The 23,487-nt window shown below is 44.7% G+C and overlaps 1 protein-coding gene across 2 annotated transcripts in view; it reads right to left on the bottom strand.

Annotated features, from left to right (window-relative positions):
* LGI2 (leucine rich repeat LGI family member 2) overlaps positions 1-23,487 on the bottom strand; it is a 73,926-nt gene that overhangs the window by 38,528 nt on the left and 11,911 nt on the right. For both annotated transcript variants that reach the window (XR_007517694.1, XM_049886422.1), the window contains exons 5-7: positions 19,246-19,317; positions 18,369-18,538; positions 9,531-9,695 (exon numbers count right to left, since the gene is read on the bottom strand). Coding sequence is in view for 1 of the 2 variants with exons in the window: in XM_049886422.1 (XP_049742379.1) it covers positions 9,531-9,695; positions 18,369-18,538; positions 19,246-19,317 (407 nt within the window). In the remaining variant the exon portion in view is untranslated. The remainder of the gene's footprint in view (positions 1-9,530; positions 9,696-18,368; positions 18,539-19,245; positions 19,318-23,487) is intronic.

Genomic DNA, 23,487 nt, shown 5'->3' with positions numbered 1-23,487 from the left:
GCAAAGATGTCACTGTGAGGACTAAGGTGCACCTGACCCAAGCCATGGTGTTTTCAATCACCTCATATGCACGTGAAAGTTGAGCAAGGAATAAGGAAGACCGAAGAACTGACGCATCTGAATGATCGTATTGGCGAAGAATACTGAATATACCATGGACTGCCAAAAGAACAAACAAATCTGTCTTCGAAGAAGCACAGCCCGAATGCTCCTTAGAAGCAAGGATGGTGAGACTTCATCTCACATACTTTGGACATGTTTTCAGGAGGGACCGGTCCCTGGAGAAGGACACCATGCTTGGTAAAGTAAAGGATCAGTGAAAAAGAGGAAGAACCTCAACGAGATGGACTGACACAGTGGCTGCAACAATGGGCTCAAACGTAGCAGTGAGTGTGAGGATGGTGCAGGACCAGGCGGTGTTTTTTTCTGTTGTACATAGGGTCGCTATGAGTCAGAAGTGACTGGATGGCACCTCACAACAACAACAGCCCTTCTTACAAGAGCCTGGTCCCTTTCCTTTGTTTAAAACAAATTATTGACTTTTATCATTTCTGAGTATAAAAGCTTTAAATGTTCACTAAAGCAAATTTTGAAAATAACAATAGTCCAAGCCATTACCGCTTGCCTGGATTACTGCAATCACATCCTTTCTTATTGTTGTAAATATAAATAAGTCAGAAATACTTATAAAGCATTTACTATGACCAGGCACTGCTGTAAGCACTTTACATGTATTTACTCATTGAGTCCTTACGACAACCCTATGAGGCAGGTACTATTAACATCATCATCATCTCCATTTTAAACAGAGCAAAATTGAGGCACAGAGAGGTTAAGTAACTTGTACAAAGTCACACAGCTAGCATGTGGTGTAGCCTGGGATTCAAACACCACATACTGGCTCCAGTCCCCACTCCGCTGCCAAAGTACCAAAAAACACAAAGAGGAAAATAAAAATCACTTGCGCTGCCATCGCTTAAATAACACTGTTAATATCTTGATACATTTCTTAATCTATGTACATATTCAAATGTATATTAAACAAACAAATTGGGGCTGATACTATACATATGCTTTGTATAACCTACTTTTTCACTTTAGCACTACGCTGTGAACATCTTCCCACGTCACTGCATCTCCTTCAACTTGATTTTTTAATACTACGCAGTATTCCATTGCATGGATGTGCCATATTTTCTTTAACAAATCCCCTATTGTTCTACGTTGTGGTTATTCTGGGTTTTTCATTATTGTAAGGAACATGTTTACTTGTAGAGGAATCTTTTTGAAAGTCATTGGGTGGTGTTCTTAAATGCAGGAATTGCCAAGATAAGTGTTCTACATGTTTGTAAGCCTTTGGGTTTAAATTACTCAATTGCTCTTCAAAAGGTGCACCAATTTCTACCCTGTTGTTGCTGGTGTTAGGTGCTGTCAAGCAGACTTTCAACTCAAAGTGACCCCATGTGACATGTGGAACTGACCTACAGGGTTTTCTTGGGTGTAATTTTCTTGCAGAAGCAGGTCGCCAGGTCCTTCTCCCACAGAGCAAGGATTCCTTTCTTGGAGGTATGCCCTGCCCAGGTAAACACTTTTAGCCTACAGAGTTGCCAGGAGCATCTTCTGGGTTTTTTTGTTTGTTTGTTGATGTAAAAGAGAGATTACAGGTTGGAACATATTGAGTATGCAAAAATCAAAAGACAACCAAAATAAACCAAAAACAAGAGATCAGAGAGGAGATATAGAGACGAATAGGAGAAGGAATGAGGTGAACATCACCATGGGCTTCTCTCTCTCCCTGAAGACAATGGATAGCTGGAGCTGCCCCTCATGTGCCTCAGCCAACAGCGTTACCAAGAAGGAAGCAGGTGCCCCTCTGCAAAGAAGGAAGCAGGAGCCCCAGTCTTAGCAGGCATGTATTGAGAAAAATCCTGCCCAGTCCTTGCTAACTCCAAGATGACCTTGTGGCTAGCCAAGATGACAAATGAGGCTTGCATGATCCAGTGTGGGAAGAACAGCCCTTGTTAACCTCATTCTTGTTCAAGGCAAGAGGTTCCAGGAGCCATTCCCCTTTGCTTATCCATTTGTCATCTGCTCAGCACACACGTGTGCTCGTGCCTTCCTTCACACTAGGCTAAAGTCCCGGCTGTCAAGAGATGGCCACACTCCTTCCGCCATTGAGCAATCCACCTGCTTCTGTAACCACCCTGACTCCACCTCCCTCAGGCCGTGACCTGCTGGTACCTGATGCCATTATGGAAATTACAGAGGGATTTTGATTGAAGCCAAAGAATTAGGGTCTGTGATAACCTACTGATAAACATGTGACAACCCAATTGATAAAGTTAACACTTACTGAGGATTTCCTCTGTGCCAGACACTGTGCTAAGTGTTATACACCCACTGTTGTTGTTGCTGGCTACCGTTCAATTGACCCCAACTCAAGGGCAAGCACATATACAACAGAACAAAACCCTGCCCGGTCCTATGTCAGACTGGAAAATGCACAGAATTCCCATTTTACAGATGAAAGAGGCTCATGGAAATGAAATAACTTGATCAACATCACCAGTTCTACACCATCCCCATAATCAGTTGTGTGGATCAGACGTTTGTGGTCCATATGGTTTTCAGTGAATGATTTTCAGAAGCAGACTGCTAGGCCTTTCTTCCTGACCTGTCTTAGTCTAGAAGCTCCACTGAAACTTGTTCAGTATCCCAGCAACATGCAAGCCCCCACTGACAGACAGGTGCTGGCTGCCCACGAGGCACACTGGCCAGGAATCTGACCTGGGTCTCCTGCATGAAAGGCGAGAATTCTACCCCTAAACCTCAGTGTCCCCTATCACCCCTGTCAAATCCGTACAGTCACCCCAAGATGTCAATGCTATGGCGATGCCATTTTACAGATGAAGTGGGAATTCATGGAATTTCCATTTTACAGATGAAAGATCCCTCATGGAAATGAAATAACCTGACCAAGGTCACCAGCTAGAAAGAGCTGGTGCCAGGATTTTCTAAACAAGTCTCATGTCAAAGCTCATTACCTTAACTACTACACTACTGCATCTCATTTCTTGGGCTTGGCTGTGAGAAAAGGATTCAAGTGTGCTTCGTATCAGGGTGAGCTATCTTTCAGAAGAGTCAGACTTCAAGACTGAAGGGCTGAGGAGCCCACGGAGACAAGCAAGGTCTGACCCTGGCTCTGCTTTTGGCCACAACCACTCTGATCTCACCAACCCACCCACCACTTCCGCTGCCTGCATCCAATCCAAGCCATCATGGCTTGCCTGGATTACTGCAATTGCCTCTTTGTTGTTATCATTGTTGTAAAAATATATATAACACAACATTTGTCAATTCGACATTTTTACCCATACAATTTAGCGACACCAATTACATCAACCATGTTGTTCAACTACCACCAATATCTGCTGCCAAACTTCCCATCACAATAAACAGAAACCCAAGGCCACAGCCTCTTGCTGGTGTTGTCTTGTTCTGTAAAGTTGATTCCAACTCTTGGTGCCCCCATGTATTACAGAGTACAACTGCACTCCATAGGGTTTCTTGGCTGTAATCTCTTACAGAAACAACATACTGTATGGCAGATCTACTGCAAAATACCTCTTTAATGTGTTAAAAAGCAAAGATGTCACTTTGAGGACTAAGGTGCACCTGATCCAAGCCATGGTATTTTCAAGCACCTCATATGCACGCGAAAGCTGGACAATGAATAAGACCCAAGAAGAATTGATGTCTTTGAGTTAGAGTGTTGGCAAAGAATATTGAATATACCATGGACTGCCAAAAGAATGAACAAATCTGTCTTGGAAGAATTACAGCCAGAATGCTCCTTAGATGCAAGATGGTGAGACTTTGTCTCGCATACATTGAACACATCAGGAGGGACCAGTCCCTGGAGAAGTATGTCCATGCTTGGTAAAGTAGAGGGTCAGTGAAAAAGAGGAAGACCCTCAAGCAGATGGACTGACACAGTGGTTCCAACAGCGGGCTCAAACACAGCAATGATGGTGAGGATGGTGGAGGACTGAGCAGTGTTTTGTTCTGTTGTGCATGGGCTCACTATGAGTTGAAAGTGACTTGATGGCACCTAACAACAACAAATCTCTTACAGAAGCAGATCTCTAGGCCTTTTGCAATAGCCTCTTATCTAGTCGCTCTACTTATGCCTTTGCTCTCTCCCTTCCACAGGCTCCTTCCTCTCAACTCAGCAACTGGACCTGCCCAGCACTCTCTGCCAGGCCCCCGCTTCCCCCTGTGCAGCCCTGGGGACCTGGGCACTGAATCCACCAGGGCTTTGAAGAGCAGTTACAGCAAAAGTCCATGTCCTCCTGGGACCTCCAAGGCCCTACATGATCAGCCCTTCTTACTTCTCTGGCCTCATCTCCTATACCTCTTCTTGTTTCCTGCATAATTCTCAAATAGGCCAGATGCCTTCCTGCCTCTGGGCTTTTGCACTGGCTGTTCCCTCAGCCTAGAATGTTCTTCCCCAGCTATCTGCATGGCTCGATCCCTCATTTCCCACATGCCATATTCAAATAACACCTTCTTGACGAGGCCTCTACTGGACACTCTAAAATTTCAATCCTTCCATCTCTAGCATTCCCAATCTCTCTTCCTTACCTCTTTTTCCTCCTCAGCACATTGCTATCCAAAGCGTTGCCTATTTTATGTTTGTCTTTTTTACCATCTCTCTCTCCCACTATAATGTAAGCTGTTTGAGGGCAGAGGTTTTTATGTTTTGCTCACAGCTGTATCTCCAGCAGGTCCCTGAGTGGCACAAATGGTTTGTGGTCACCTGCTAACCTAAAGGTTGGCAGTTTGAACTGACCCAGCAGTGCCATGGGAGAAAGGCCTGGTAATCTGCTTCCATAAAGATTACAACCAAGAAATCCCTGTGGAGCAGTTCTACTCTGTAACATGTGGGGTTACCATGAGTCAGAATCAACTCGACAGCCACAGGTTTGTTGGTTTATTTTTTTTTTTTTTAATATCTCCAGCACCTAGAATGTGCCTGGCTCAGAGTAAGCACTCAGGAAATCTTTGTGAATGAATGAATGACTTAATGAACTTGGGGAGGCCACCAGCTGCAGTATGTCAGAAGGGTAGATGGAGGGCATACTGTCCCCTCCTATTAAAGTGCACCGGGAGAGGTGGAGGCGGTGAGTGTGACATGACAGATCCTGGGCGCTGCCTCTGAGTTGACAGTGGAGTGGTCCCTGCCTGAGCCTCTGTGTCTTCATTTGTAAAAGTTATGAGGAGGAAGCTGCATTGAGAAGTTCTTGCTCTGTGCTTGGCACTCATCAAATCCTCACAACATCCACATGAGATATACCTACTCCCCATTTTACAGATGAGTAAACTGAGTCTTAAAGTCCCTGGGAGGTGCAGATGGTTAAGCACTTGGCTACTAACCAAAAGGTTGGCAGTCCAAAACCACCCAGCAGAGCCACGGAAAAAAGTCCTGGCGATCTGCTTTCTTAAAGATTACTGCCAAGAAAACCTGATGGAGCACAGTTCTACTCGGTAACACATGGGGTCGCCATGAGTCGGAAACAACTCAACCGCAGGAGGTTTTAAACCAAGCCTCGGGTTACGGATACCTCCTAGTACCTGGCAGACCCCGGAGAACAACCGCGTGCACTAGTCTCCATATCCCGCGTTCTTTGTAGCATGTATGCTTCTTCTCTCTGGAAAAGGGGGCTTCTGTCCTCTACGGATGGGCAGACAGTCCATAGCAACACCTCAGGGGGCTGCTTTGAGGACAAAAGTTTCACACTGTTCCCACCCCTACCATGGGAAGGAGGAGAGAAGGCAGAGAGGCCACCTATTTACCCTCATCTATCTTGCAAAAAAAAAAAAACTTTTTTTTTTGTCTCGCAAGTCAGGAGAAAAAGGGAAGCAAAAGCATACATGGATATAGGGTCCCTCTCTCACCTCCCTTTTTCTTCAGCGTGCATTGGGTTTAAGGCCCTGGGGCCTCAGCCTCCCCTGTCAGGGAGCCAGCGGTTGCTCCCAGGAATATAAGCTCAGCACTAGGAGACCAGATGGCCTGACAGCAAAACGTTGGCTCATCTGAAATGGCATGTTTGGAGCATCCAGATGTGTGTCTCAGAGAGCTCAGGGCAACGAGATTAGGCTCATTAGCAGCTCTTCTCCCCCTGGAGGGGCGGGCGGGGAACAGCTCTCTCTGTGCCCCCCTCCTGTCCCGTACCTGATGCGTAGCCACTTTGTGCCTGAGAGATTCCTAGGAGCCCCTCAGGCCTGATATTCTACCGTCACGTGCTGCTCGCTGCAGTGAAACGCTGCTCTGGCTCCCAACCTGGAGCGGCTGAAGGAAATCCTCTCCTGGAGGGATAATCAGGCCTTTGTGGTACTGTTTATAAAGTTAGCATCATTGTCAGATTTTACTTTGAGAAATGAGAAGCCTCTGAAAAGATTGTTTTGCCTTTATCCACTGTTTAAAAAAAGCCAAGCAGACAGTTCGTTTTTAGTAGCACTAAGATATTGGGATCCTGACAGCTCCATTCCTAGGTATATACCCCAAAGAAATGAAAGCAGAAACACCAACAGATCAGTGAACACCAGTGTTCACTGCAGCACTATTCACAGTAGCCAAAAGGTGGGAACAGCCTAAATGCCCATCGACAGATGAGTGGATAAACAAAACGTGGTACACACATACAATGGAATAATTACTCAGCCATCAAGAGAGATGAAGTCCTGATACATGCTACAACATGGACAAACCTTGAGAACATTGTGCTGAGCAAAATAAGTCAATCACAAAAGAACACATATTATATGATCCCATTTATACGAAATACCTAGGATAGGCAAGTATGTTATTGTTAGTTGCCGTTGCATCGATGCCAACTCATGGCGGCCCCATGTGTGCATAGTAGTACTGTGCGCCATAGGATTTTCAGAGCTGTGACCTTTCAGAAGCAGATGACCAGGCCTGCCTTCTTAGGCACCTCTGGGTAGGTCTGAACCACCAACCTTTTGGCAAGTAGTCGAGCACTTTGGCGTTTGCACAATCCAGAGACTCCTAGGCCAGTGCTGAGGGGCCCTGGTGGCGCAGTGGTTAAGAACTAGGGCTGCTAACCAACAGGTTGCCAGTTCGAATCCACCAGCGGCTCCTTGGAAACCTTATGGGGCAATTTAGTTATCCTGTAGGGTAACTAGGAGTCGGTATTGACTCAATGGTGATAGGTTTGGTTTGGTTTTTTGGCGGGGGGCAGGCTGAATAAAAAAAAAGGCGGAAGGGAGGGAAAAAGGGGAGTTACTGCTTAGGGGACAGTGAGCTTCTGTTAAGTGTGATGGAAAATTTTGGAAATGGATAATGATAATGGTTGAACAACATGATAAACATAACTAATGTCACTAAGGAGCCATGGTGGCATAGCAATTAAAAGCTCAGGCTGCTAATCAAAAAGTCAGCAGTTCAAGCCCACCAGCCACTCCTTGGAAACCCTATGGAGCAGCTCTACTCTGTCCTATAAGGTCGCTATGAGTCAGAATCAACTTGACAGCAACCGGCTTTGGCTTTTAATGTCACTGGATTATACACATGAAGAATGCTGAAAAGGCAAATACTTGTTACGTATATACATACCACAAAAAAGAGGGGCACTGGGATCCCAGTCATCATTGAAAGGAGCCTTAGCTAAATCACATCTCAACGCCTGAATTAGGAATCTGTTTATTCTTATTTTGTATTTACTTAATAAAAGAAAACAGTGATCACCAGGAGCTGAGAAGGGGGCACCAGGAACAAGTTATAGAGCTACACAGTCCATGAGAACATCTTCTGATGATGGAAATGTTCCATATCTTGTGCCGTCCAATACAACAGCAACTAGCCACATATGGATAGTTAAGCTTATTAAAATGTAATAAAGTTAAGAATTCAGTTCCGCAGTTGCACTACCCACTTGTCAAGTGCTCCACAGCCACACGTGACCACAGTGGCTACCATATTGGACAGCACACAATCGTACATTTCCGTCATCACAGAACGTTCTATAGGACTGCACTATACAGAGGGTTCTGGATGGTAACACTTTAGCTTCATGGAAATCATTTCTAAAAGAAGCACATTATTTTAGATCTTTGCTTCTGCTGACTTGATGGTGGACAAATGAACAAAGCAGAACAACAAGGAAACAATTAGTTATATCAAACTAACTTCACCTTAGGTTTTAAGAGATTGCTAGATGGGTATATTAGGGAAATCTAGTAGTCAGAAAATATTGGGAATTTAGAAATGCATCTGACCAGGTTTGTTATGGCAGCCTGTGGACAAGATGGATGAAAACAGGCTGAATACCTGGGCAGTGATGGGATTCCTAAGCTACTCTCTGGGGGTCAGCTGGGAAGAGGTGTGCACCTGTGCTGCTCTGTGTTTCAAAGGGCAGCTTGCAAGATGCTGTTAAAGGCTTGTTCACAGAATCCATGAGTGACATCAGGATGGGGGGCACACAGAGTACGTGGAATGACAGCAACGGGAATCCAGAGACATCCCAATGGGCTTGAAGACAGGGGAAAGCTAGGAAAAGGGGAGTTAATAAACAAAAACCAAAAAACCAAACCCGTTGCCGTCAAGTCAATTCCAACTCATAGCAACTCCACAGAACGGTCTAGAACTGCCCCATAGGGTTTCCAAGGAGCGGCTGATGGATTCCAACTGCCGACCTTTTGGTTAGCAGCCGTAGCTCTTAAGCACTGTGTCACCAGGGCTCCAAACAGGAAGTCTAAAAAGGTTAGTGCTTAAGTTCAGGATGGAGATGCCGTAGCATTCAGCAGCACAAGCCACAAAACTGTGTGTGTGTGTAGGGGGAGGGGTGCACACATGCACGGAGTCTCTGGGTGGTGCAAACAGTTAAGCACTTCTAACGAAAAGGTTAGAAGTTCAAGTCTACTCAGAGGCACCTCAGAAGAAAAGCCTGGCAATCTGCTTCCAAAAAATCAGCCACTGAAAACCCTACTGGAGCACAGTTCTGCTCTGACACACATGGGGTTGCCATACGTTGGAGTTAACTCGACAACAACTGGTTTAACTGGTGTGTGTGTATGTATTTTGCAAAATGTATGCTACACATACATATACGATACACATATACACACACACACACACACACACATGTTAACAAATTCGTTAACAATAAGCTGAAAGAAAATCAAAGGCAGCATTCAGCTGCTAAAGGGCGGATGCAGCCTTAGGTTGCTATGCTCAAGCCCAGGGATTCTCGGTGTGACTTCTCACCACTTCTGTAAAGTGCTTCCAATCCGATGTAACCCATCACTCCCTTCCTTTTCAAAAGTGTCACCAAAAATAAACAAGATCCCCACTGAGAAAAAGTTGGAAAGATGAGGGTGGACTCCCCTGTGTTCCCCAACTCTAATGGCCAAGCTTTCCCGCGGTATGGCAGAGAACGTTTCTTCTCTCATGGGCTTTAGACGATGCTGCAGTTAGGTCAATAAATCTGATCAAAACCACAACATACCTGTAATATTGTCATAGCTCCGGAAATTCATCTCGATGTGGTCCCACTCCAGCACCATGCAGTTCTCCATGCTGGGCTGAGCGATGGCCACATACACATCGTTCTTGGAGCTGAACGTGTCCACCGAAACCGACTGGTAGGGCAAAGTCTGATGAACAACAAAATCTGGAAATGGGTGTTTAAAAACAAAGTGTCCGTGAAATCTCATGTGAGAATGACCATCTAGCACATTAACCTTCTATCCTTTTTATCATCAGATCTACAAAGGACAGGGGAGAGGGCAAGAGGGCAGAGGAGGAAAACCCAACATCATAGCATATTTTACTGTGGAAAATTCCGGAAGGCTTCTGGCTGATGTGAGATTATCAGACTGAAGGCACAATTTTGACTGCAGCTTCCTGTAGATAAGTAGCTTCACAAGTTGGATAAGGACCTCAGTAGTCTGAAGAAATATGATGAGACCTGGTTTTCAAACAGGCCAGGCTACCATACAGCGGCATTCTCGAAGCTATCATGGAAATTACTGTCAAGAAGCAGTGTCACAGTCACATTATTTTGGTAAAGGCTGTATTTCTGTTTTTGGGAGCTGCCATCGCGTTGGCCCCGGCCCGTGGTGACCCCACGCACGACAGAATAAAATGATGCATGGTCTTGCACCAGCCTCATGAACGGTTGTGGATTGGACTGTCAGGACCCACAGGGTTTTCACCGGCCGAGTTTCAGAAAGAGATCACCAGGCCTTCCTTCCTAGTCTGTCTTATCTGCAATCACTGCTGCAACCTGTTCAGCATCATAGCAACATACAAGCCTTCGCTGACAGGTGGGTGGGGGCCGCACATGAGGTGCACTGGCTGGGAATGGAGTTCGGGTCTCCTGCCTGGAAGGTGCAAATTCTGCCACTGAACCACTGCTGCCCTCATGTTGTATTTCTAGCCCTCTCAAAACAGCTCCTATAGCAAAGAAACCTGGTTAGTTTTGTTTGATGAGATACTTCTCAAGCTTCCCTGGCAATGAGACCCTTTGGCCACCACGATTATTCCCCCTAGGTCTGCATTACCCTTGTTGGGAAACATTACCACTGTAGGTTTGGAACGAAAATTAAACTCCCCAAAGTACACAATGCAAATGTGGAAACAGAACCAAATCCTCTGCTATGGCCTCCAAGGTTTAAGAGCCAACGACGTGCAGAAGTCGAGCGAGCATGTTTGCTGGGTCCTGGACGGGAGGCAGTGGTGCCTAACGGCTGGGCCCCGTATCTGCAGTGTCTGCAGCTCAACAAACACAGGCAGGTCTGCAGGGTTTCACAGCAGCGTGTAAGCCCCTCCCAGTTTAGCACGTGTTCTACTCTTACAGCCAATGGGAAGGCAGCGCTCCTCGCTCCACGTCGCTCCCCTGAGCTCCATCAGACCCACAGCACTGAACCTTGGCTTACCAGTTGCCACTGAGTCAGCTCAGCCTTACGGCAGCCTGACGTGTATCCGAGCGGAACGGTGCTCCGTGGTTTTCAATGGCTGATTTGTTTGGAAGCTGATCCTCAGGTCTTTCTTCTGAGGCACCTCTGCATGAACTCAGATCTCCAACCTTTTGTTTAGCAGCCGAGCACTTGAATCGTTTGTACCCACCCGCCAAAAAAAAAAAAAAAAGTCACCTTTGAGTTGATTCCAACTCATGGTAACTCCAGGTGTTGCGGAGTAGAACTGTGCTCCACAGGGTTCTCGTGGCTGTGGCCTTTCAGGTACAGATCGCCAGGCCTTTCTTCTAAGGTGCTTCTGGGTGGTTCGAACTGCCAACCTTTCGGTTAGTAGCCAAGTATTTAACCATTTGTGCCACCCAAGAACTCCTAAATCTTGGTGAAAACCAAAAAACCAAACCCACTGCCATTGAGTCAACTCTGATTCATGGCAACCCCGTGTGTCACAGAGTAGAACTGCTCCACAGGATTCTCCTAGCTGTAATCTTTACAAAAGCAGGTTTTCAGGTCTTTCTTCTGCAGTGTCACTGGGTGGGTTTGAACCACCAAACTTTAGGTTATGATTGAGCACAAACCATCTGCACCACCCAGGGACCTGACAAATCTTGGAAGGAAGAACAACTGCCAAGGGACTGGGTGACCATGCCCTCAGAAGTAAGGAGAGTTGGTGTGTGGGGTAACTAGAGAAATCTAGTGAAGAACAAATCCAAAAAAAAAAAAACCTATAAAGTTTAAGAAAAGTAAAATAATAAAGTTGAGGCTGTTACGTCTTCAGTCAGATGCTTCAATATGCACAGGTTTCTTGGCAGGCTAAGAAATGGGTAAGATGTGGGGTAACAGTGGACATCTGGCTAAGGAGAGTCATTCCTATGAGGACTTCCTGGCTTTCCCCATCTCTTCTCCCAATCCTCATCTGTCCTGCTTAAGTCCCCACTCCCTCTGTAATGCCTCCCCTCACCGTTCAGTCCATGGGGCTCTTTCCTAGCTTGCTGAGCCATGAAACCGTGCACTGTTGTTTAAACCTTATTGTTCACTACGGCTGGACTCAGAGTCAGGTTTGGGGAAATGGCAGGATTCTTAGAGCCTCAGGCCATCTGACAGAGCCAGAGACTGGAGTCCAGAAAGTGTGAGTGCCTGGTTATAGCCACACAACCTGTGTGTCATGGCTCCAGGGTCAAGGGCTTCCTGGGGCCGGGTCAGGGTCCTACATGTCTCTGAGCCTCCCCACACGGCAGCCATTCAAGAAATAACGGCTGATTTAAAAGTCTCATAAAAGATGTCAAATGAGAAAGAAAATGAAGGGGTCATTCAGTAACGAGTAAAGGAGGGATGATAAAAATGAAAGGGGGGCAGGAAGGGGGTAAGGGCAGCTGAGCAAGCGTTGAGGTAGGAAGTGAGGAGCAGGGATGGAGAGAGCAGATGAGAAGCAGGGCAGGTGGCAGGAGAAGCAGGTTGGATCCCAGGGAGCAAGAGCTGTGTGGTGCACAGGAAGAACCACCATGTCTGGAGTTGGACCACCTGAAATCACATCCGCCTCTTGAGACTTTGGGTTGGTCGCTTCACCTGGCAAGGTCTCAGTTTAGTTATCAACAAAATGGGGGCAATGATGCTGACCTCTCAGGCTTGATGGCAGGGACAGATTAGGTAATGTTGGTGCAAATACCAATCTCAGGGCTTGGCACATAGTAGGTGTTTGATAAATGCAGAATTGAGGTCCAAGAAAGCACAGTGCTCCTCCTCTGTTCCAGCCACCACCAGACCTATCTCTTGCGGGAGTGTCCATTTTAATGGCACCTAAAATAAAATATAACAGCAGTGGTGGTTCAGTGGTAGTTCTCATCTTCCACATGGGAGAGCCGGGTTCTCCTCCCAGTCATCTTCCACATGGGAGAGCCAGGTTCTCTTCCTAGCCAGTGAACCTCATGCACAACCACCAGCATCTGTCAGTGGAGGCTTGCATGTTGCTATGATGCTGGACAGGTTTCAGCAGAGCTTCCAGGCTAAGACAGACTGAGAAGCAAGGCCTGGCAATCTACTTCCAAAAATCAGCCCTATGAAAACCCTATGGATCACAAGAGTTCAATCCTGTTGCTCATGGGGTTACCATGAGTTGGGAACCAACTTGACAGCAGCTAACAACAAGATAAGATGTAGGAGCTGAGCTCTGCCTTCTTGCTGCGTGACCTTGGGCAAGTTATTTAGCCTCTCTGTGCCTTAGTTTCTTCATGATATACCGTGAGTCATGCTCAAAACAGTATCTATGACATACGGAGTGCTCAATACATGATAACTTCTGAAGGTGCCCCTCCTCCCATTGTGCTACACCAAAAACCCAAACCTGTAGCCATGGAGCCAATTTTGAGTCATAGCAACCCTATAGAACAGAGTAGAACTGCCCCACAGGGTTTCTGAGGAGTGGCTGTGAATTCAAACTGCGACCTTTTTGGTTGGCAACTGAACTCTTAACCACCATACCACCAGGGTGCTTAATAAATGCTTGTTGGCTGGATGAGTATTGGTGGGTTGGCCTTTCCCCCCAGTCACCTCCTAAGACTGTAGGGGGAGGGGATGTTGGCTGAATGAAGGATGCATGCAGGCCCTCGGAGTAGAGGGTGGCAACCTGAGTCACTGAGAGCAAAGAGGCAACCCTGCACCCCGAAAGGCAGGAGGTGGCCAAGGGAAAGAGGGGACAGGTGGTTCGAGTGGTCAGGGTAGCCCCCAGCAGAGGGCAGAGCATCCCAGTGAAGAACTGGGTTTTGAGGTAAGACAGACTGGGCTTTGGGTTCTCATTCTGCCATTTTTACCTATGTGGCCTTGGGCAAGAAACTTGGGCCTTAGGCAAATGAGGATAATGCTCTCTCATAAGATTACCCTAGAGACTAAATCTGAGAGTCCATTTAAGTGATTGGTACAGGGTCTTATCTACGGCAATCACCCAACAATTTTATACACACACACACACGACTGTAACACACTGCCTGTGTGAAGACTTAGTAAATGTCCCAACGGCTCCCTAGTTGCCATCGAATCTACCCCATTTGCGTCACAGTGGACTCCAGGTATGTCAGAGTAGAACTGTGCTCCATCGGGTTTCAATGGCTGATTTCCCTGACGTAGCTCTCCAGGCCTTTCTTCCGAGGCACCTCTGGGTGGGCTTGAACTGCCAACGTTTTGATTAGCAGCTAAGCGTGTTAATTGTCTGCACCACCCAGGGACTCCACCCCTTTAGGGATCCCCACAAAAATGACAGCATGGCTCAGCCAAAGATCAAAAACAGGAAAATCTCAACCTCCATTCTTTCCTGCTGGCACTGGCAGAACCATGCAGAAGCCAGAAAGCGCTGCTGGCCACACAAGGTTTGCTGGTTTTCTGTGTTCATGTGGAGATAAAGGGGCAGTCCTCACAGTGTGCTCCCTCTTCTAGGGATATAAAAGGACACCGAGAACGCAGCTGTGGTCTTTAATTACAGTCTAGACAGCTATAAACTCCTCGCCTGCGTCTCTGGTTGAGTTTGTCTAATCCATGTCTGTCAAAGGTTCCAAACACTCCCATGATGCTCCTAACTCACTTGTCTCCCTGTTCCCACTAATCTCCCAACTGCGTCCTTAATTCTCAGAAACATTAGCATTCGCAGAAAAATGCAGGCCGTTGAGAAAATGCAGACCAAAAAGTGTAAAGGTTTTTTGTTGTTGTTGTTGTTTGTTAATTAAAGGATCCCAGAATGAGAAATTGCTGCCAAAACAGAGAACATTTTACACATCTAACCTTTAAAGGTCCTAGTTGACTAAGACACTGGTTACATAGCATAGTATTTTCTATATGTTGACTATCTGGCATACTGAAAACAAAACAAGACAAAAACCAGCGAGTCAGAGTAGAACTGTGCTCCACAGGCTTTTCAATGGCTAATTTTTTCAGAAGTAGACTGCCAGGCCTTTCTTCCAAGGTACCTCTGGGTGGACTTGAACCTCCAACCTTTCGGTTAGCAGCCAGAGCCTTAACAGTTTGGACCACCCAGAGACACTCTGGCATAACACAGACTGTTAAATTGTTTCAATGACAAATCTGATTCTTAATACCCGTACCCCAATTGTTATCGAGTTGATTCTGACTCATAGCAACCCTACAGGACAGAGAAGAACCACCCCATAGGGTGTCCAAGGAGTGGCTGTTGGATTCAAACTGCTGACCTTGTGGTTAGCAGCTGAGCTCTTACCCACTGCACCACCAGGGCTCTAATTCTTAAGAGACTCAAAAAAAAAAAAGAGAAGGAGATGAAAAAGAAGAAGAAAAGGGTGAAAGAAAATAATTGCTGCATATTGTCTGTGTGTATGAGGGGAGAGAACTGGAGGAATTTAAATATTGTCCCATACGCCCATCTTAGTTGATCTTTCACAAACAGCAAAAGCACATTCATTATGGAAAGATCTCAAAGAACACACAGATAGACGTGCCATCAATTTACTAGCCTGGAAGTATTAATGGCATTCTCTGGGGGAAAAAAATGCTGCCACTTCCATTCACATTGGATTAAGTTCATGATGTCAGTGGGACTCTTACAACTGAGGTCTTGCTCCCACTGGAGTCAACAGATTTTTACATAGCTATTTATAGCACACGCAGAAAATAAATTATACATGATGCCGCTCCTATTGGGAGAGAAACTGCACATTAATGCATCATTTCTCTTTGCATTTTCATCAGCCCTGAAATAGGGAAGCTAACAGGACAATTAGGATGCAAAATTCACTCCCTCTAAGGAATTTCATAAATTATCCACCTAACCTGGGGAATCGCCACTAGGTAAGAGGGATTTTGGAGGCGGTTATAAATAGACCTGAAGCTAAGGCTTACGGAAGGACTGTGACGAACTTAAAGAGCTGAAACAGCCCTATGGTGGCTCTGTGGTATTAATTACACCGTTTGCCCAGGGACAGGACGAGACTGGTACCTTTCTCTCCCCTGGGAAGAACAGGGTGGGACATCTACCTGAAGAATTGACTCCTTTCTCAAAAATCTGAACAAAGATGAAAACAATGTACTTGGAAAGCACGTCCCTTCTCAAAGCTTTCATGAGGATATAATAACTGTACCAGAAACTCTCCAACTTGGCTTTCCATCTTCCATCAATGCTCATACATTCCCTCTCAGGCCTTTAAATCAAGCACCAGAGAGGACAAAGCTGGATCTGAGCGGAAAAGAGAAACTCAAAAGCTCACAGTTGATTGACTCAGCTCTTACACAGCAGAGACTATGGATGTGGGGGCGGGTTACAACTTGACTGCACCATTTTCTTCATGATGGAAGACCCGGGGAGTGTGAGCTCATTTATTCATGAGTATTAAAAGGACAGGAGATCCTGGGTTGTGCAGATGCTTAGTGGATGTGAGAGACTGCTAACCAAAAGGTTGGAGGTTCAAGTCCACCCAGAGGCACCTCAGAAGAAAGATCTGACAATCTACTTCCAAAACCTCAGCCATTGAAAACCCCATGGAGCACAGCTCTACTCTAACACATTTGGTGCCACCAGAAGTCGGAATCGACTCGATGGCAACTGGTTTGGTTTTTCAAAGAAATGAAATAGCAAAGACAAAATCATCATCTTATGCCGACTTTCTGAATTTTAGGAAGAAGCTTGTTAGTGAAGATAAATAAAGACAGAGAATGCCTTAGAGTGTGTGAGGGGCTTCAGGCCACACTATGGATTCTCGGTTTAGGACGGGTTTCAGGACCTGGCTGTCTCATTGCAAGCCACACTCTTCTTATAACAATTCTCTGAGGCTGGATAAGTTTTAAAGCCATACACTGAGCTCCAAGTTCAGAAATCATGCTTTCTTATATAAATCATTGCCATGTCATTCTTCTTAGAGCTTGGCAAAGTCTTCATACACTAATGCCAGGTGTGAACAGAACAGTGGAGAAGCTGCTAACTTCACCTTGGGATTTATGGGGCTCTCCAGAAAAACTGGGCAAGCAGCAGAGAGGAGCCCCAGCCAGATTTGGTCTAGCATTTAATACCAAATGGCCTTGAACACCACCTTTTAGTGCAAATGTCATTGGCCATAACCCCTGACTGATTGCACTGGCCCTACAATGCAATAAATAACCTCTTAGTGGCCTCAGCTGGTTAAAGGGCACATGCCAATTACACAGCTGAATAGGCCCCTGTTCAATGAGGAAAGACAAGGGCATCTCTGTGAGATTGCAGGTTAGGCCAGCGGGTGATCTACTTCTGAAAAATGAGCCATTGAGACTGTGCCACAGAGCACAGCTCTACTCTGATACCGCAGGGTCCCTGTGAGTCTGGGTCGGCTCGATGGCAACTGGTTTATCAGACAGGAACAGAACTTGTAACGTCCCTTTTTTACAAATAAAGACACCTAAAAATCATTTTTACTTTGTGTGGTTTTGTTGGTTTATGTGTTTGGAGAACAGCAGTAGGGACTGGCTGAAACGTGATATTTTGTTCTTGGAAATGTTCTTGTCTTTTGAGTTTCTGTGACTATTTTCTGAGTTCTTATTCCTGCTGCTTCTCCTGACATGCCTTGAGGCTTTGTAGATATCAACTCCGCCTAAATATTTTTATAAGTCTGGTATGCAGGTTTCACACTGTTGACTGATTCACTGCTTTAAATTTTTGCTTTAGAAGCTGTGGAAACTCCACCTAAGCCTTTCACCTTCTCCTATGCATGGTGATACTTGAAGCAGTTAGTAGATTAATTTTGCCTTATAACCTGAAGCATGTATACACCGAAACCTTGAAACAGGCTCTGGAAAACAAAATTAAACTTTCTTTACGATTTTCCCTCAGGATAAGTTGCTTTTCTTTTGACAACTAGTTATTAATTTATACTGTCTACTTTGCCATTGTTTATAATTTACCTAGTTACTGCTTTTTACATGGAAATACGAAAGTGATTTATGGATTTAAGTCTGATCCCAGAAATACTTACTAGTTAAACTGTCAGCAAACATCAGTTTAGTGAGCCAAAATGATGGTGACAGCAGAGTAATTTGGGCCTCTCTGCTTCAGCTTCCTATGAAATCTAGACTGATTTGAGAATGTTCTTACATCAAACTTAAGAATTTGGACTTTGCCTTCAAGAAACAAAAATCCTTAGAGAAATTTGAATTTTGAAAAGGATAAAAATTAAAGCCAGTGCACTTATCCAAAACCACCTTCCCAATTGTTGAAATATTTTCCTTACCACCTCTATTCATTTCTTCTAGACTATTTACATTTTCTCTACAATACTTTTGAGAGAAAACTTTCATACCTATTTTTCCCTACTCCCTGTTGACACTGTAAGAGAAAAACAAACAGGTTATTCTAAGTATTGGTCTTCAATGATACAGGTTCTAAATACCTGTAGTTGTGCATTCATAGTCAAAGCTGGTCACATCATTCAGCTTTTTTTCCTGATATTCTGGTGGACCAATACACAGGACATCAGAAACAGTGGAATTTGTCATCTTTAACCACAGATACAACCACTTGGCTTTGCAGTCACACTCGAATTTATTGCCTCTTAAATCTCTAAAGAGCAAAACAAAACACAAACAGACACACACAGAAAGAGAACTGTTTGAAAAAGTTTGGTAGTCATATGGAACTCCAGAATTGTTAACATCTTGATTTAATTAATATCCAAAGAAAAGCAAATTTTTTTTTTTTAATTTTGTATTCAAGGTATCCTAATTTCTTGTACTTGCTACTGACTTTATGTCATGCACCTTGATGCCCATGGTTTTAGCTGGATGGAAAATGGAGAGTTCTCATTACTGACACATCTTCATCTCTCCAAAACCCCTTAAAAGTGTCACCACACCACACTGGAAAGTGGGTGAAGGGGGGTGACAGAAGAACAACTCGACACAGGTTCTCATAAACACTGAACATTACAGAAAGATAGTTCTCACAAACACAACTGAAACCGTAAGATCTCGTTAAACTATGTCCAGCAAAGAAGTGACAAACACTAGAAGATAAAGCAGATAGGTACGCTGTCTTGGGCAAGGGGAGGCTTCTGCCCAGACAGCCTAATTTACCATTGGCCTAATGGTACTAAGTATATTACAAAGCGGCAAAAGCCAACAGAATACCAACTATATGCTGTTTCCCAGCATGCACTACTCTGCTATAGAATTTCAGCTGCAGTAAAGGTGGGGGGAGGGGAAGGATTTAAAGCCATGATTAACTGGGACACAATGACAGCACACAGAAACTTAATTTTCATTACTTACAGTTCAATCAGAGAGTCTAAATCACTGAAGACATCCCTTGGGAGGGCTTTGATGTGGTTATTGGCCAAAGAACTAGAACAAGAGATGCAGTTATTATCTTCATGCCCTGTTGCTCTGATATTCCTTAAGTACAGCTAATGATTTAAAACAGAGTCCTAAGCCTCTTCATCACAATGTGGTTCAATTGCCAGCCTTGGCCATCAATACTGAGATAAAGAAATGGGTTTAGTCATACACAGATGACGGTATCAACGCTGGGCTTGCAATCTGCTTTTCGTTTTTTAAATAGCATTTATTAAGTTCTTTCTACACATCGGTTAGCCCTCAGATGGCTTCCCAGGTGACCTGGAAGATAAGCTAAGAAGTCCCTTTGATGGCTTACTAGACTGTCCATTGTCTACTTACCCTGTTTCCCCTTACCTATGGTACCACATTTTGACTGCTCAGATCCAACCATACTGGCCTCCTTGCTAGTCCTCAAACAGGCTAGGCATGTTCCTACTCAGGCCCTCTGTTATGAATGGAATTGTGTCCCTCACAAAATATGAGTTGGAATCCTAACCCCTACACCTGTGGATGTAATTCCCTTTGGGGATAGGATTTTCTTTGTTATGTTCATGAAGTCACATCAGTGTAAAATGTGTCCTAAACGTAATCACTTCTGAGTTATAAAAAGAACAGATTAGACCCAGAAGTAGCACAAACTGGGGAAGACAGACACCATGTGAAGTTATCAGGGAACAGAGAAAAGCAAGGGCTATAGAAGCTGAAAGAAACAAGGACCTTCCTCCAGGGCCGAAAGAGGGAGCCTTCCCCTAGCACTGAATTTGGACTTCTAGCCTCCTAAGCTTTGAGAGAATAAATTGCTGTTCTTTAAAGTCACCCACTTGTGGTATTTCTGTTACAGCAGCACTAGAAAACTAAAACAGCCCCTGAACTTGCTGTGTGTCTGCCTGAAACGCTCTTCCCCCCCACAAACCCACACAGCTCACTCCATCACCTCCCTCAGATCTGTCCTCAACCAGGAACAGATTACCCAACAAGCAAGGTAAGCATGCGCATCAGCAAAACAGGGGCACCAGTTGTCCAAAGCAAAGACCCATAGATGACACAAGGAAAAGTGAGCACCGCCATAAGGAAATGGCAGGGCACTAAAGGAAATTGATACCAGCTCCGGTACCTGCGAATGTGCCGGCTAAAGTTCACGCAGGGTCACGAGGGCCCCTATGCGCAAGGTCAAGTTATGAGGTCCCTACCACTTTGACATCTTCGTTGACATCAGTCTCCTATGGTCCCCTCCCATGGGGAAGGACAAAATATGTTAATAGGTAACAGGTCTCTAAGCCATTTTAAGAACTAAGTTCACGGACTCATTTTCTTTGTTGTAGAAAATGTAAAATATTCTTTTTGTATAAAAATGTAGTATATAGTGGAAATCTTAGTACCCCACACTCACTAAAAATTTTATAATCCAGTTCATCTCATTTCGCTAAAATGGCATATGCCACTTTTGCGTTCAATCGTTAGTATTACAGTCACATTTTAAAGGAAGTTACATCATGGTCAGCTAAGACACACACACACATATTTATAGATACATGTATCTATTTAACTCACATATCCCATTCTAATGCTTGAATACCACAGATTATCAATGTTTAGGGCTTTCACTTGCCTTAATCCGGCCCTGTCCTCAACTATCACCTCCTTCCTGAGGCCTTCCTTGCCTTCTGCCTTCCCTTCTCTGTTAGTCTTCATTGCACCACTGCCATTTGACATAATATATATTTTAATTATCTATTTATTTAAACAAGGGGATACTGCATGGTTTAAAATCAGGGAAGGTATGCGTCAGAGTTGTATCCTTTCACCATACTTATTCAATCTGTATGCTGAGCTAATAATCCAAGCAACTGGACTATATAGAGAAGAATGCAACATCAGAGTCGGAAGAAGACTCATTAACAACCTGTGATGTGCAGATGATACACTACTTGCTGAAAGCGAAGAAGACTTGAAGCACTTATTGATAAAGATCAAAGGCCACAGCCTTCAGTAGGGCTTGCACCTCAACATAAAGAAAACAAAAACCCTCACAACTTGACCAGTAAGCAATATCGTGAAAAACGGGGAAAAGACTGAAGTTCTCAAAGATTTCATTTTACTTGGATCCACAGTCAATGCCCATGGAAACAGCAGTCAAGAAATCAAACCATGCATTGCACTGGGCAAATCTGCTGCAAAAGGCCTCTTTAAAGTGTTAAAAAGCAAAGCTATCACTCTGAGGACTAAAGTGTGCCTGACCCAAGCCACAATACTTTCAATCACCTCATATGCACACAAAACCTAGACGATGAATAAGGAAGACTGAAGAAGAATTGATGCCTTTGAATCATGGTGTCGGCAAAGAATATTGAATATACCATGGACTACTATAAGAACGAAAAAAATCTGTCTTGGAAGAAGTACAGCCAGAATGCTCCTTAGAAGTGAGGATGGTTGAGATTTCGTCTCACCTACTTTGGACATGTTATCAGGAGGTATCAGTCCCTGGAGAAGGACCTCGTGCTTGGTAAAGTAGAGGGTCATTGAGAAAGAAGAAGACCCTCAGTGAGATGGAATGACACAGTGGCTGCAACAATGGGCTCAAGCATAGCAACGACTGTGAGGATGGTGCAGAACCTGACAGTGCTTCAACACTATGGGTCAGAACTGACTCCACAGCACCTAATGACAACATTTGTTTATTGGCTGTGCACCCTCCCTATGGACTCTGGGTGGTGCAAACAGTTAAGAGCTTGACTACTAACCCAAAGGTTAGTGGTTTGAATCAACCCAGAGGCATCTCGGAAGAAAGGCCTAGCAATGTTTCCAAAAGGTCTTGGCCATGAAGTCCCTATGGAGTGCAGTTCTACTCTGACACATACAGGATTACCATGATTTGGGATCAACTCAACTTTTTTTTTTTTTTTTTTTAACCTTCTCTATATATCAGCAACATGAGGGCAATTTGTTCGCCCACTGCCGTATCTTCAGCTCTTAAAACAGTGCCTGACACAGAGTAGGGACTTAGTTTATCTTTGTTGAACGAATGAATGAAGCACCAACATGAAACTGATTGTCATGGATTTAATTATGTCCCCCCAAATGTGTGCATTAACTTGGCTAGGTCACAATTCCCGGTATTCTGGGGTCGTCCTCCATTCTGTGATTGTAATTTTATGTTAAAGAGGATGAGGGTGGGAGTTCAACACCCTTATACCAGGTCACATCCCTGATCTAATATAAACAGAGTTTCCCTGGGGTGTGGCCTGCACCACCTTTTATCTCTCAAGAGATAAAAGGAAAGGGAAGTAAGCAGAGAGTTGGGAACCTCATACCACCAAGAAAGCAGCACCAGGACCAGAACCTGTCCTTTGGACCCAGGGTTCCTGTGCGGAGATAATCCCAGACCAAGGCAAGACTGATGACAAGGACCCTCCTCCAGAGCTGACAGAGAAAGAAAGCCTTGTCTTGGAGTAGATGTCCTGAATTTGGACTTACTAGACTGTGAGAGAAGAAACTGCTCTTTGTTAAAGCCATCCACTTGTGGTATTTCTGTTATAGCAGCACTAGATGACAAAGACAGTGATCAGAAAATACGTAGTCTCATCCCAAGAAGTTCTCTAATGGCCCATCCAAGTGAATTCTACTAAGCACGACTCTAAGAAAGAACTCAGAAAACTACTCTTTTACATATAGACGCTAAGCTCTAACCCTTAATGATGACATAATAAAATCTGAATTAACCAGAATGCTTAGGGATTGATTTCTTGGGATCAATTTCATTTTCCTATTAATGACAGCTGACCAGAAACCATTCTGCATTTTTGCTTAGTGTTGCAGATCTTTCTCAAATGTCCTAGTCCACTCCCAGGAAGTTGGCTAGAATGAACACATGCCAATCTTTCTCTGATGATTCAGGGTTTTGCAGTGCCCCGTCACCATCCTGCTGAAGGCGAGTGGCAATCCTGCAGGGCTGTTGATATGGAAGATATTGGGTGTTGAAACGACATCCATTGAATCTGTGATTTCCCACCGGCACCCTGCTTGAGTGTGAGTCAGACAGGAAACAGGTGCCTATTCTTTTTGGTTTTACCCATATGAGAGCAAACAGCAAATCATATAAATGATAAACATGCAGGCAGTTCAGCACCACGCTCTTTAAAATACATACGACAATGGTCTACTGGGACATCATAA

Source organism: Elephas maximus, chromosome 5 (assembly GCF_024166365.1).
Source record: "Elephas maximus indicus isolate mEleMax1 chromosome 5, mEleMax1 primary haplotype, whole genome shotgun sequence".
NCBI lineage: Eukaryota > Metazoa > Chordata > Mammalia > Proboscidea > Elephantidae > Elephas > Elephas maximus.
The sequence above is the reverse complement of the archived record's forward strand: the minus strand, read 5'-3'. Positions and strand labels throughout refer to the sequence as shown.